We start from the raw sequence: 12110 nt of genomic DNA on the forward strand, positions 1-12110 counted from the left end.
TCCCGTGGGTGGGTCTCTGCGTCCTCCTAGCTCCCATCAGGTCTTTACGTGGCCATCCCCTAAATCAGCAGGACCAGCTCCTCTCTCTCCTCAAGGGTGTGGAGTTCCTGGGTTTCAGACACCGCTCTCCTGAGCGCCCACACCCCTCTCAACCTGCGAGTAGGAGCTGCTGCAGGAGGAGAACCGGCAGAAGCTGAGCCTGAGCACCAAGCTCAAGCAGGTGGAGGACGAGAAGAATTCCTTCCGGGAGCAGCTGGAGGAGGAGGAGGAGGCCAAGCACAACCTGGAGAAGCAGATCGCCACCCTCCATGCCCAGGTTTGGAGGCCTGGGGAACCGGCCTGACTCTGCAGGCTGGGGAGCTGCTGGCCGGGCACTGGCCTGGGCACTGCAGGACAGCCCTGCCCACTGGGCCAGCCCATTGCTGCTCTCCCCCAGGGAAGCCCACCCTGCTCTCCCACATCAGGGCTTTCAGCCTGAGTCCCTAGGAGAGGAATCCAGGGGTCTGTGGACTTAGATGGGGGACACCACTATTTTCACTATTTTACACCTTTATTTTCACCAGTCTTTAGCTGAAATTCAGCATTGCTTCCATGATGGATGTAGGCAGCAAGCCACAGTGGTGGCAGTCACTGCACCCTCGTCATCTGTAGAAATGGCCAGTTACCCTGTCAGGGTTGCGGCCGAGCTCCTTGGCCTCGTGGTTCCCGGGCCTGCGCCGAGTTTGCTGTCTGATGTGCTACCTAGCAGCACGTGGCTTCCTGAGCCACGGTGTTTTAGAATGTGTGAACACTGCATTTTTCTGTACTGGTTGCCTTGGTGATCCCATATGTTTATTTAATGCCTGTTAAAACATTGTCATGAGAAGGAGTCCCTAGGCCTCTCTAGACTGCCAAGGGGTCCGTAGCCTAATATATATTCAGAGCTCCTGCTCTAGATCCTATCTTGGGCCTCCATATGCCAGGCCAGAAGGCCTGAGCCACCTCGGGATGGGCTGGGAGTCTGTTCCGCAGTCAGGGTGGGAGCAGCCCGTGAGTGTGCGTGATTGCAGGTTTATCTCCAAGTGCAAGGATGGGGCTGGGTGATGGGGACCCCGCAGACATCCCTACAGGGCACTGGCCCTGCTCTCTGGGAGCGGTCTCCGTAGAGCAAGAGGCTTGGTGTGGATGAGGGCTGGGAGCCCCCACAGTGGGCCTGAGGGTCAACCTCCCCCGGGCTTCACACGGTAGACGGATGCCCCTTTGCAGAAGCTCCATTTGTCTCGCCCCCGTGGAGAGGGAAGTGACTGGGGGAGGCGGTTTCATAACTGGGCGGATCCCTGGTGCCCCTTCCACGGTGTGGCAGGCAGGCTCCCAGCTGCCCCAGGGACGGGTGTGCCACCTGAGCAGGTGCCATCTCGGGCGTCTGCTTACTCCTGGCTCCTGCCCAGGTGGCCGACATGAAGAAGAAGATGGAGGACAGTGTGGGGTGCCTGGAAACCGCTGAGGAGGTGAAGAGGAAGCTCCAGAAGGACCTGGAGGGCCTGAGCCAGCGGCACGAGGAGAAGGTGGCCGCCTACGACAAGCTGGAGAAGACCAAGACGCGACTGCAGCAGGAGCTGGATGACCTGCTGGTGGACCTGGACCATCAACGCCAGAGCGCGTGCAACCTGGAGAAGAAGCAGAAGAAGTTTGACCAGGTGTGTGGCCACTGGCTCCATCCTTTGTATTTCTTCTTCAAGCACTGAGTCCAAGGCGAAGGGCCCGTCAGAGAAAGCCTAGGCTCCCTCAAGGTCTTGCCCGGGAGGGCCGTGCGGGGCAGCGCTTGGAGGCCCCCCCGTCTCTGGCTTGTCGAGGGGCCCAGGGGGAAGGCCAGTGGAAGAGGGTGTCTTCATGCAGTGGGTTGAGGAGTGACTTTTCCTTTCTGGTTTTTTACATTTTTCAGATTTTCTGGAATTAAGTGGTTTGACTGTCTTTTAAACGATTTATTTATGCCCTCATATCGCTTCCTTTTCCAAAATGTCAGAGGGCAGCTGAGGGGGATGCGGACTCAGGGGCGGGACAGAACAGTAGAAGACACCGGGCCACTGACTGCGGCAGTCGGGTCCAGCCCACTGCGTTTCGTGGGGAAAGATGGAGTGAACGCAGCCACACTCCGTCGTTCTCGCGTTGTCTTTGGTTGCTTTGAGCTGTGGTAGTGGGGTTGAGCCATTGCTGCAGAGACCGTAGGGCCTGCGTACTCTAAAGAATACACTATCTGGCCCTTTAGGAAGTGGTCAGCCACCCATGGAATAATTAAGGTTTGGGCCAAAAGGAAGGGAAGCTGGGGAAATAGGATAGAGCCAGGTGGGTGCACACAGAGAACAGATGCCAGGGGACAGAAGCTTTCGTTAGAGGAGACCACAAATGGGGTTCAGGCTTCCTGGTAGCCAGCTTGGCATTCACTCCGTGAAAAATGCCAACCAAATGCCAACTTTGGTTCAGGAGAACCAAAGCTCTTACAGGTTTGGAGGGCTCTCATGGAAGGGGCAGCATGCCATAAAGGGTTACGATTAGTAAGTGATGAAAATTAAACAGATGTTACGACATGGCGTTCGCAGCAGTGCCTGCCCCAGTCGGCAGTCATCCCGTCATGAGGATGCACAGGACTGTGTGTGTTGTCCCGGGCACAGCCCTGGGCCTGTGCTTCCTAGATCTGCTCCTCTCCGCCGTGGCCTCTGGGCTCCGCGTTCCCCAGGGAGCTTAGGCCCAGCTGCTCTGCCCCGCCGGGGGCCGTAGCTCTGAGCCTGTGGTGCTCAGCCTCATGGTGCCCACCTCTCTCCCAGCTCCTGGCAGAGGAGAAGACCATCTCTGCCAAGTACGCAGAGGAGCGCGACCGGGCTGAGGCGGAGGCCCGAGAGAAGGAGACCAAGGCGCTGTCGCTGGCCCGGGCCCTGGAGGAAGCCATGGAGCAGAAGGCGGAGCTGGAGCGGCTCAACAAGCAGTTCCGCACGGAGATGGAGGACCTCATGAGCTCCAAGGACGACGTGGGCAAGAGCGTGAGTGCTGGACCTGGCAGCAGGCTCTTGGGAGGGGCCCGAGGGGGGTCATCACAGAGGGTCGCTGTGTGCACAGACTCCGGGTCTCGCAGACCCCGGTACCTGCCAGTCCCTTTGCTCCTGACTTGGGCTCTCTGGGGCTCAGGTCCACGAGCTGGAGAAGTCCAAGCGGGCCCTGGAGCAGCAGGTGGAGGAGATGAAGACGCAGCTGGAAGAGCTGGAGGACGAGCTGCAGGCCACTGAAGACGCCAAACTGCGGCTGGAGGTCAACCTGCAGGCCATGAAGGCCCAGTTCGAGCGGGATCTGCAGGGCCGGGATGAGCAGAGCGAGGAGAAGAAGAAGCAGCTGGTCAGACAGGTGTGCATGGCCTCCTGCTTCCCCACGAGTGCCCAAGGCTGCCCTGGCTTCACGCAGGCTTCTGTTCTCTCCTTCCACTTGGATTATGTTAGGGCCCCTTGACCACGCCTCCCCTCCCATATCCCTCCTTTCCAGCCCCCTGTCTCAGGGTTCAGTGACTCACCTTCTTAGAGTTCTTATGGTCAGTAATCCCCACTGGCCCCCCAAGGCCCCATGGATCCTGCAGAACTGGCCTGAGGCTCCTGAGTTCAGAGCTAGGGCAGGGTCTCTGAGTGGGTCCAGCTTCCCAAGCTGTTGATTTCCCTTCCCCCAGGTGCGGGAGATGGAGGCAGAGCTGGAGGATGAGAGGAAGCAGCGCTCGATGGCAGTGGCTGCCCGGAAGAAGCTGGAGATGGACCTGAAGGACCTGGAGGCTCACATCGACTCAGCCAACAAGAACCGGGAGGAAGCCATCAAACAGCTGCGGAAGCTGCAGGTGAGGGCGGGCGGGGCCCAGGTGAGGGCGGGCGGGGCCCAAGCCAGCCAACTACATGTGAAGGTGCCGGGCCCGGGGCAGGAACCTGGCAGGGTGGCACCTCCTGGGAAGGTCCTGGGTGCTTCCAGCCCCATCTCACTGACAGAGACTCAGAGGCTCGGAGGTGAGTGGAAACATGATAGTCCAACAGCAGACTTGCAAAACGGTGAATGACTGAGTACATAAAACACAGAAGCAAACAAGTACAAGCCTAGACATGGGTGGAGTTCGAGAAGGTCTCACTTAATGCAGATTTCCAGAATCAGCCGGGTGCTGACACCCTCCAGCCTTCTGGGCTCTGGGGTGATGGTTCTGAGCAGCAGCCCAGAGTGCGGGACACGTACTTGGAAATCTTTACCTCACCAATAATTAAAGAATAATTACCACGTAAAAACAGCTCTGATACACCATATCATGTAACAAGAATAACCTTAGTTTAAAAAAAATTTTTTTAAGTGTAAAAAAAAAACCCACAAAAACTTTAAAACCTCTCTGTGGTCAAGTTTGTGGGCATAGCTACTGTGATTGCTGGTGGCATTTTTTTACTGGTGTGGTTGAGCTGTACACAGCCAGTCATGCTCTTTGGTTTGGGGAATCTCAATTTAGGATTTATCTGCAAAGATCTTTAGTGTTCAAACAAATAACAGGAGAATAACAAAAGGAAAGGTGTTTCCTGCCTGTGGTGAGGACGGCCCGGCAGGCTGGGCACTGGTTTTGAGGGGCAGGTGCACATTAGGGGTGGCACCGTGGGCACCGGCTTCCGGCCCACAGGAGGGGACAGAAAGTAGGACATGAAGCTCAGCTTGGGCTCACGTCCACGGTGACCAGCACTGTCAAAGTGTGCATGATGGGGTGGGTCACAGAGGTGTTTGCCTTTAGTTGCCTTTTCGCCCTGTCACCACGGTTAGTTGGTTAAATAAAGCATCGAGCGGAGCACCAGCCATGAGCCCTGCTGGCGAGGTGACCCACGAGGGTAGGGGTGGAGGGCCAGGGAGCTGGGTGGGGTGCCAAGCCTCTGTCCCCACCCCAGGCCCAGATGAAGGACTGCATGCGCGAGCTGGATGACACCCGCGCCTCCCGTGAGGAGATCCTGGCCCAGGCCAAAGAGAACGAGAAGAAGCTGAAGAGCATGGAGGCCGAGATGATCCAGTTGCAGGAGGTGGGTGGGGCTGCAGTGGAGAGCGGCACCGCTGCCCTGCAGCCAGCAGGTGGCAGCGTAGGGCCTTCAGTTGAGGACAGGGCTAGGGTCCCGACTGGGCTCCAGGATTTGGCTGGGGATGGCTCTCATGTTACAAACGATTCCCTCCAGGGTTCCGTTACATGGCGGGGCTCCCTGGTATGATGAGAGTGTGTGTGTGTGAAACTGGCATGCCTCACATGAGATGAGGCTTTGTGGCTGCCACCACCTCCTGCTATGAATGGTGCCTGGTGAGAAGGGGTCTGGGAGGCCACCCTACCCGTCTCACCTGAGCCTGTCCTGAAGTGTTTCCTGGCTCTGGAGGGTGCCCTGCAGTGTGATGTGCTGGCTGCGAGTGCGACCAGGGTGTAGCCATCTGCCTGTGGCCTCCGGAGCTGACTCCGGGCTCTGGCTCACCCAAATAGGGAGGGGCCGCACTGAGTAGCTCTGTCCACATGGTCTCCCTGGTTAGGCCAGGACACTTCTTATCGCCACACCCTGGCACCTGGCTTGATTCCTAGCACTTAAATGTAAGAGTTTTAGAAACATGTGGTGCTTAAGCTATGACTGCAGGGGGCACCAGCCTGTGAGCTAGAGGGTTTCTGGAGGAAGGGCTTCCTGGGGGAGGTGGGCCTGGGGAAGGGCTTGAGAGGAGGGTGCCCGGGGCTGGGAAGGATGGTCTTGCAGGGCTGTGGCTGCCTTCAGGTCACACTCTGGGTCTTTGTGGCAGGAACTGGCAGCCGCGGAGCGTGCCAAGCGCCAGGCCCAGCAGGAGCGGGATGAGCTGGCTGATGAGATCGCCAACAGCAGTGGCAAAGGGTGAGCTGAGTGAGGGGACAGAGTTGAGGGGGACCAGCTGTGCCCCCGGGGTAGGCCCCTCACTTTTCCCACCCACCCCACAGAGCCCTGGCGTTGGAGGAGAAGCGGCGTCTGGAGGCCCGCATCGCCCAGCTGGAGGAGGAGCTGGAGGAGGAGCAGGGCAACACGGAGCTGATCAACGACCGGCTGAAGAAGGCCAACCTGCAGGTGGGTGCCAGGCCTTCTCCCACCCTGGGCTCTGGAGCCACCACGGCAGAGCTGGCCTCAGACCCAGCCGGCAGAAGCACAGGCCAAGTGCCAGCTGCTCCCCAGGTGCTTACGGGAACATGTCCAGGCACCTGGACATGAAAGAGTCCCCTCTGGCTTCTGTGTTGGGTGTTCAGAAGTTTCTAATCCTCCCTTTTCTGGGAGACCCACGACTCTGGACCCCAAGGGTTTGGTGAGATCCTGCTGCCACCTTCCTCCGGCCCTGCTCGTGCCCTCCAGCCAGGGCCCCAGCCCTTCCCGAGGTCACTGGCCCTCCTTCTGTAGATCGACCAGATCAACACCGACCTGAACCTGGAGCGCAGCCACGCCCAGAAGAACGAGAATGCTCGGCAGCAGCTGGAGCGCCAGAACAAGGAGCTCAAGGTCAAGCTGCAGGAGATGGAGGGCACTGTCAAGTCCAAGTACAAGGCCTCCATCACTGCCCTCGAGGCCAAGATCGCACAGCTGGAGGAGCAGCTGGACAACGAGACCAAGTACGTGCCCCTGACCCCGCCCAACTCCAGCCGTCCTGGCAAAAACTCCAGCCCCCTTGCAGTCCTGCCCAAATCTGGGCCACAACCAGCTCTCTGTCTCCTGAGTGCTGGGGGCTGTTTCCCTCCCTCCTGATGGGGCCCACATCCCTTCCGCAGTTGGGTGGTTGGGGGAGTTTGTGGGGTTTGAACGGGATTCTCTGTTCCACCTCTAAAGCCAGGAGCTTCGGTGGCTGTCTCCGAGGGTGAATCAGAGCAGGAGGTAGAGGGGGGTCCTGCCCACCCGGGCAGTTGTTCTGTGGGCTCAGCAGGACTGAGACTTCCTTGGAGGGAATGGGGGTTACAGTAGGCCCCCAAACCTCCTTTCCAGTTACACAGATGCCCTTTGAGGTGTGTCACTTCCCTTACCTGCGCCCGTTTCCCCATCTGTAAATGGGGCTTTTTGCAGTGCCCATCACAAGAAGCCAGGCACACATAGGTGTCCAGCAAAGGCCTCCCTAGGTGATCCCTAGATGCCAGCGAGCCCCGGGGAACGGGTGGTCCATGTTAGGGTTTGTTGGCTGGACCCTCTGAAGGAGGGTGTTCCCTCTGAGCCACCTTGTCTGTCATGCAGGGAGCGCCAGGCAGCCTGCAAACAGGTGCGTCGGACGGAGAAGAAGCTGAAGGATGTGCTGCTGCAGGTGGATGATGAGCGGAGGAACGCCGAGCAGTACAAGGACCAGGTGCGGGCGCTGGTGGGGCAGTGAGAAGGGCAGCCGGGCTGGGCAGCAGATGGGGCAACAGGCAGGGCAGTGAGGCTGGCTGGCTGCACGCCCAGAGCCCCTAACCAGGGCCACGGGCCACACGTCCATCTCCACAGGCCGACAAGGCATCCACCCGCCTGAAGCAGCTCAAGCGGCAGCTGGAGGAGGCGGAAGAGGAGGCCCAGCGGGCCAACGCCTCCCGCCGGAAACTGCAGCGCGAGCTGGAGGACGCCACCGAGACGGCCGATGCCATGAACCGCGAGGTCAGCTCCCTCAAGAACAAGCTCAGGTGAGCCCCCACCGCCCAACCCACCCCTTTGCCTCGGCACTTCTCTCAAAAGGTAGCTTGTTCCTCAATCACAGCCCACAAGCAAACCACAAATGACACCAAGAAAGGACTGCACAAAGCAATCTCTGCCCCTTCTGACTTCTTGCCTTTGAGGCTTCAGCTTAGTGTTTTCAACACACAGTAAACTCTAGGTAGTTTATTCCTAGCCTGTCCTAAAAGTCTGTTGTCTTTTGAATTAGAAGTTGCTTGAGGCCACCTGGCCCAGTCCTGGCACATATTAGGTGCCTCATAAATATCTACAAAATGAATACGGGCCTCAAACAATGTCTACAGAGGTTAAAAAGGCTCCTTTGCATTTCCCAGGGAGTGTTAACACTCAACAAGTAGTGAATGTTTGAAGCAGAGGATCTTATTCTCTGAGATTTTCATTTCTTACCTCTTTTTCATGGGGGTCTTGTTTGTTTGTTTGTTTGTTTGTTTGAGATGGATTTTCACTCTTGTTGCCCAGACTGGAGTGCAATGGTGCAGTCTCAGCTCACTGCAACCTCCTCCCGGGTTCAAGTGATTGTCCTCCCTCAGCCTCTGGAGTAGCTGGGATTACAGGCATGCACCACTATGCCCAGCTGATTTTTGTATTTTTAGTAGAGATGGGGTTTCACCATGTTGGTCAGGCTGGTCTCAAACTCCTGACCTCAGGTGACCCACCCACTTCGGCCTCTCAAAGTGCTGAAATTACAAGCGTGAGCCACTGTGCCAGGCCTTCATGGTGCTCTTTTTTTAAGCATAAGGAGTCAGTATTGGATATGAATTTTCTGCCGTGTGGTAGAAAGAGGGTGCCCGGCTTTGTACTCTGTGTGAACAAGCACACCTGTTTACCTGTCTTGGTTTCACCGGTTTTATAGGAGTTGCAACAGAGGGTGGCATTTTACACTTACTTCTGTGCCTTTCCTGTTGTAATTGGTCCTGTTTGCCTGAACTGTTTTTGTGCTATGGTTGTGTGTGAAGATGTCTGACACCGAAACATTTTGCGGGAAGCTTTGCCTGCTTTCCTGAGAGCGGTCCTGTCCAGCTCACCTGTGGCTCCCAAGGCTCCGCCTTGCTTCTTCCTGGTGGGAGCAGCCAGGCGCCTGGTTTCCCTCTCGAATTCACTTTGAGATGTGTGTGCTGTGCTGCGGCCACCCCTGGCCTGTCTGTGCCCACTGACCCTCTGCCTCTGCCTCTGCCCCCAGGCGCGGGGACCTGCCGTTTGTCATGCCCCGCCGAATGGCCCGGAAAGGCGCTGGCGATGGTTCCGACGAGGAGGTGGATGGCAAAGCGGATGGGGCTGAGGCCAAACCTGCCGAATAAGCCTCTTCTCCTGCAGCCTGAGATGGATGGACAGACGGACACCACAGCCTCCCCTTCCCAGACCCTGCAGCAGGCCTCTCCCCACCTTCTTGGGACTGCTGTGAACGCGCCTCCCCCTGCCCTCAGCCCCGTGCCCCCATCCTGTTTCCCTCCAGGCGTTGTTGAGGGCATTTGGCTTCCTCTGCTGCATCCCCTTCCAGCTCCCTCCCCCGCTCAGAATCTGATACCAAAGAGACAGGGCCCGGGCCCAGGCAGAGAGCGACCAGCAGGCTCCTCATCCCCCTCTTGCCAAAAAGCACAAGATGTTGAGGCGAGGAGGGCAGGCCCCCGGGGAGGGGCCAGAGTTTCTATGAATCTATTTTTCTTCAGACTGAAGGTGTTTTGGTAGTCGGAACCCCCGCAGTTGTCAGCCTCCCTGACCTCTGCCACCAGCGCCCCCACTCCTCCTTTCTTTGCTGTTGGCAATCACACGTGGTGACCTCACACACCTCTGCCCCTTGGGCCTCCCACTCCCGTGGCTCTGGGCGGTCCGGAAGGAGCAGGCTCTGGGGCTCCACCTCTGTGCAGGGCACAGAATGCTGGGGTGGGGGGAGGAGTGGATTCCTCCCCACCCTGTCCCAGGCAGCGCCCCTGTCCACTGTCTCCCTTCTGATTCTAAAATGTCTCAAGTGCAATGCCCCCTCCCCTCCTTTACCGAGGACAGCCTGCCTCTGCCACAGCAAGGCTGCCGGGGTCAAGCAGGGAAGGCCAGCAGCCTTCCAGTGGCTTCTCCCAACACTTTTGGGGACCAAATATATTTAATGGTTAAGGGACTTGTCCCAAGTATGACAGCCAGAGCGTTAGAGGGGCCAGCAGCCCTGCCAGGCGATCTCGTGTCTACTCTAGGACTGGGCCCGAGGGTCCTTTACCTGCACCGTTGACTCGTATAGTTTAAAAATCTGCCACCTGCACAGATATTTTTGAAAGCAAAACAAGGTTTTCTTTTTTTCCCCTTTCTCGTAATAAATGATAAAATTCCGAGTCTTTCTCACTGCCTTTGTTTATAAGAGAGTTAGCTCGTCCTCACTGGTCTACACTGGTTGCCGAATTTACTTGTATTTCTAACTTTTGTATATGCTGCATTGAGACTTATGGCAAGAAGGCATTTTTTTTTTTAAAAGGAAACAAACTCTCAAATCACGAAGCGATATAAAAGCTGTGTAATGCCTACAAAGCTCTGAATTCAGGTCCCAGTTGCTGTCACAAAGGAGTGAGTGAAACTCTCACCCCACCCCTTTTTTATATAATAAAAGTGCCTTAGCATGTGTTGCGGCTGTCACCACTACAGTAAGCTGGTTTACGGATGTTTTCCATGGAGCGTCACAATAAAGAGAACCATGTGCTACCAGCCGTGTCTGTAGCGTTTGTCTGCGGCCAGGGGGCCCTGGACAGGACTGGGCCTGGCTCCTGCAGCCGGTGCCGGCTCTGCATCGTCAGGGAGCCAGACTGGCTGAGGCGTAGGCTGGGCTAGCTGTGGGCGGTTGTGCAGAAAAGATAAGATGGAAAGGTGTGCTAGGCCAGATCCAAGGAGGCTGAGAGCATCTTAGAAACCTTGGTTCAAGGCTGGGTACGGTGGCTCACGCCTGTAATCCCAGCACTTGGGAGGCCGAGGCAGAGGGATCACCTGAGATCAGGAGTTCAAGACCATGGCGAAATCCCATCTCTACTAAAAATACAAAAAAATTAGCCGGGCGGGGTGGTGTGTGCCTGTAATCCCAACTACTCTGGAGGCCGAGGCAGGAGAATCGCTTGAACCCGGGAGGCAGAGGTTGCAGTGAGCGGAGATCTGCGCCACTGCACTGCAGCCTGGGTGACAGAGTGAGACTCTGTCTCAAAAAAATAAATAATAATTTTAAAAAGGTGGACACTATCTGGGTCAGCTTAAGGAGGTGGCTAATTTTTGGCAAAACAGCTGCATGCACATTCCCTGGCCATTAGCTTCCTATGTGCCACCCTGGCCTGTCACCCTGGACAAGTCACTCCCTTCCCGGTTAGCTTCCTTGTCTATTAAGTAAAGTACACTGGATCTTTGCTGCTGGATGGCGGTCCTTGCACCGACAGCATTGGCTCCATGTGGAACCTGCTTAGAGACTATTTCAGACCCCGCCCCCAACCCTCTGAATGTGACTCCACTTTAACAAGATCTACAGATGATCTTCACGGCATTTTGTCAGAATCTTTTTTTTTTTCTCTCCCTCCCCCGAGATGGAATCTCACTCTGTCACCCAGGCTGGAATGCAGTGGCGCAATCTCAGTTCACTGCAACCTCCGCCTCCCAGGTTCAAGTGATTCTTCTGCTTCAGCCTCCTGAGTAGCTGGGACTACAGGTGCACACCACCACGCCCGACTAATATTTTTGTATTTTTAGTAGAGATGGGTTTCACCATGTTGGTCGGGCTGATCTCAAACTCCTGACCTCCAAAGTTGGGATTACAGGCGTGAGCCACTGCACCTGGCCTTTTTTTTTTTTTTTTTTTTTTGAGACAGAGTCCCTGTCACCCAGGCTGGAGAGCAGTGGTGCGATCTTGACTCACTGCGACCTGTGCCACCCAGGTTCAAGTGATTCTCGTGCCTCAGCCTCCTGAGTAGCTGCGGCTACAGGTGCACTCTACCACACCTGGCTAATTTTCGTATTTTTAGTTGAGACGGGGTTTTGCCATGTTGGCCAGGCTGGTCTTGAACTCCTGACCTCAGGAGATCCACCTGCCTGGGCTTCCCAAAATGCTGGGATTACAGGCATGAGCCACCGCACCTGGCCATTTCACCCCATTTGAACCTTAGTTTTCTCCTCTGGGAAGCCAAATTAATAAATGTTTTTATCACAGGGCCGTTGTTGAAGCATGTATGACTATGTGTGTGAAAATGTTTTGCAAACCAAAAAGGACTCAGGTGCTATTATTATTATTATTATTATTATTCTGCAAAGGTTGGGCTTTGAAAGGATTTTAAAATATTTTAATTGTGGTAAAATATTTATAACCTAAAATTTGCCTTTTTAACCATTTTTAAGTATACAGTTTTAAGTATACAGTGGAATTACATTCACATTGTTGCGCAACTACCATCACCGACA

At 56.0% G+C, this 12110-nt stretch overlaps 1 protein-coding gene across 14 annotated transcripts in view; it reads left to right on the plus strand.

Moving 5' to 3' along the window:
* Nucleotides 1-10385, plus strand: part of MYH9 (myosin heavy chain 9) — a 106953-nt gene extending 96568 nt beyond the window's left edge. For 11 of the 14 annotated variants that reach the window (XM_077949795.1, XM_077949791.1, XM_077949794.1 and 8 more), the window contains 12 exons: nucleotides 164-316; nucleotides 1428-1676; nucleotides 2802-3014; nucleotides 3160-3372; nucleotides 3686-3847; nucleotides 4917-5045; nucleotides 5794-5882; nucleotides 5966-6089; nucleotides 6414-6622; nucleotides 7233-7341; nucleotides 7479-7651; nucleotides 8881-10385. In XM_077949795.1, coding sequence (XP_077805921.1) covers nucleotides 164-316; nucleotides 1428-1676; nucleotides 2802-3014; nucleotides 3160-3372; nucleotides 3686-3847; nucleotides 4917-5045; nucleotides 5794-5882; nucleotides 5966-6089; nucleotides 6414-6622; nucleotides 7233-7341; nucleotides 7479-7651; nucleotides 8881-8998 — 1941 coding nt within the window. In that variant the 3' untranslated portion in view covers nucleotides 8999-10385. Of the gene's footprint in view, nucleotides 1-163; nucleotides 317-1427; nucleotides 1677-2801; nucleotides 3015-3159; nucleotides 3514-3654; nucleotides 3848-4916; nucleotides 5046-5793; nucleotides 5883-5965; nucleotides 6195-6326; nucleotides 6623-7232; nucleotides 7342-7478; nucleotides 7652-8880 lie in introns of those variants that run through there. The other 3 variants (XR_013399116.1, XR_013399115.1, XR_013399117.1) reach the window with 3 other exon arrangements.
* The last annotated feature ends 1725 nt before the right edge of the window (nucleotides 10386-12110 follow it).

This window comes from Macaca mulatta, chromosome 10, assembly GCF_049350105.2.
Source record: "Macaca mulatta isolate MMU2019108-1 chromosome 10, T2T-MMU8v2.0, whole genome shotgun sequence".
Lineage (NCBI taxonomy): Eukaryota > Metazoa > Chordata > Mammalia > Primates > Cercopithecidae > Macaca > Macaca mulatta.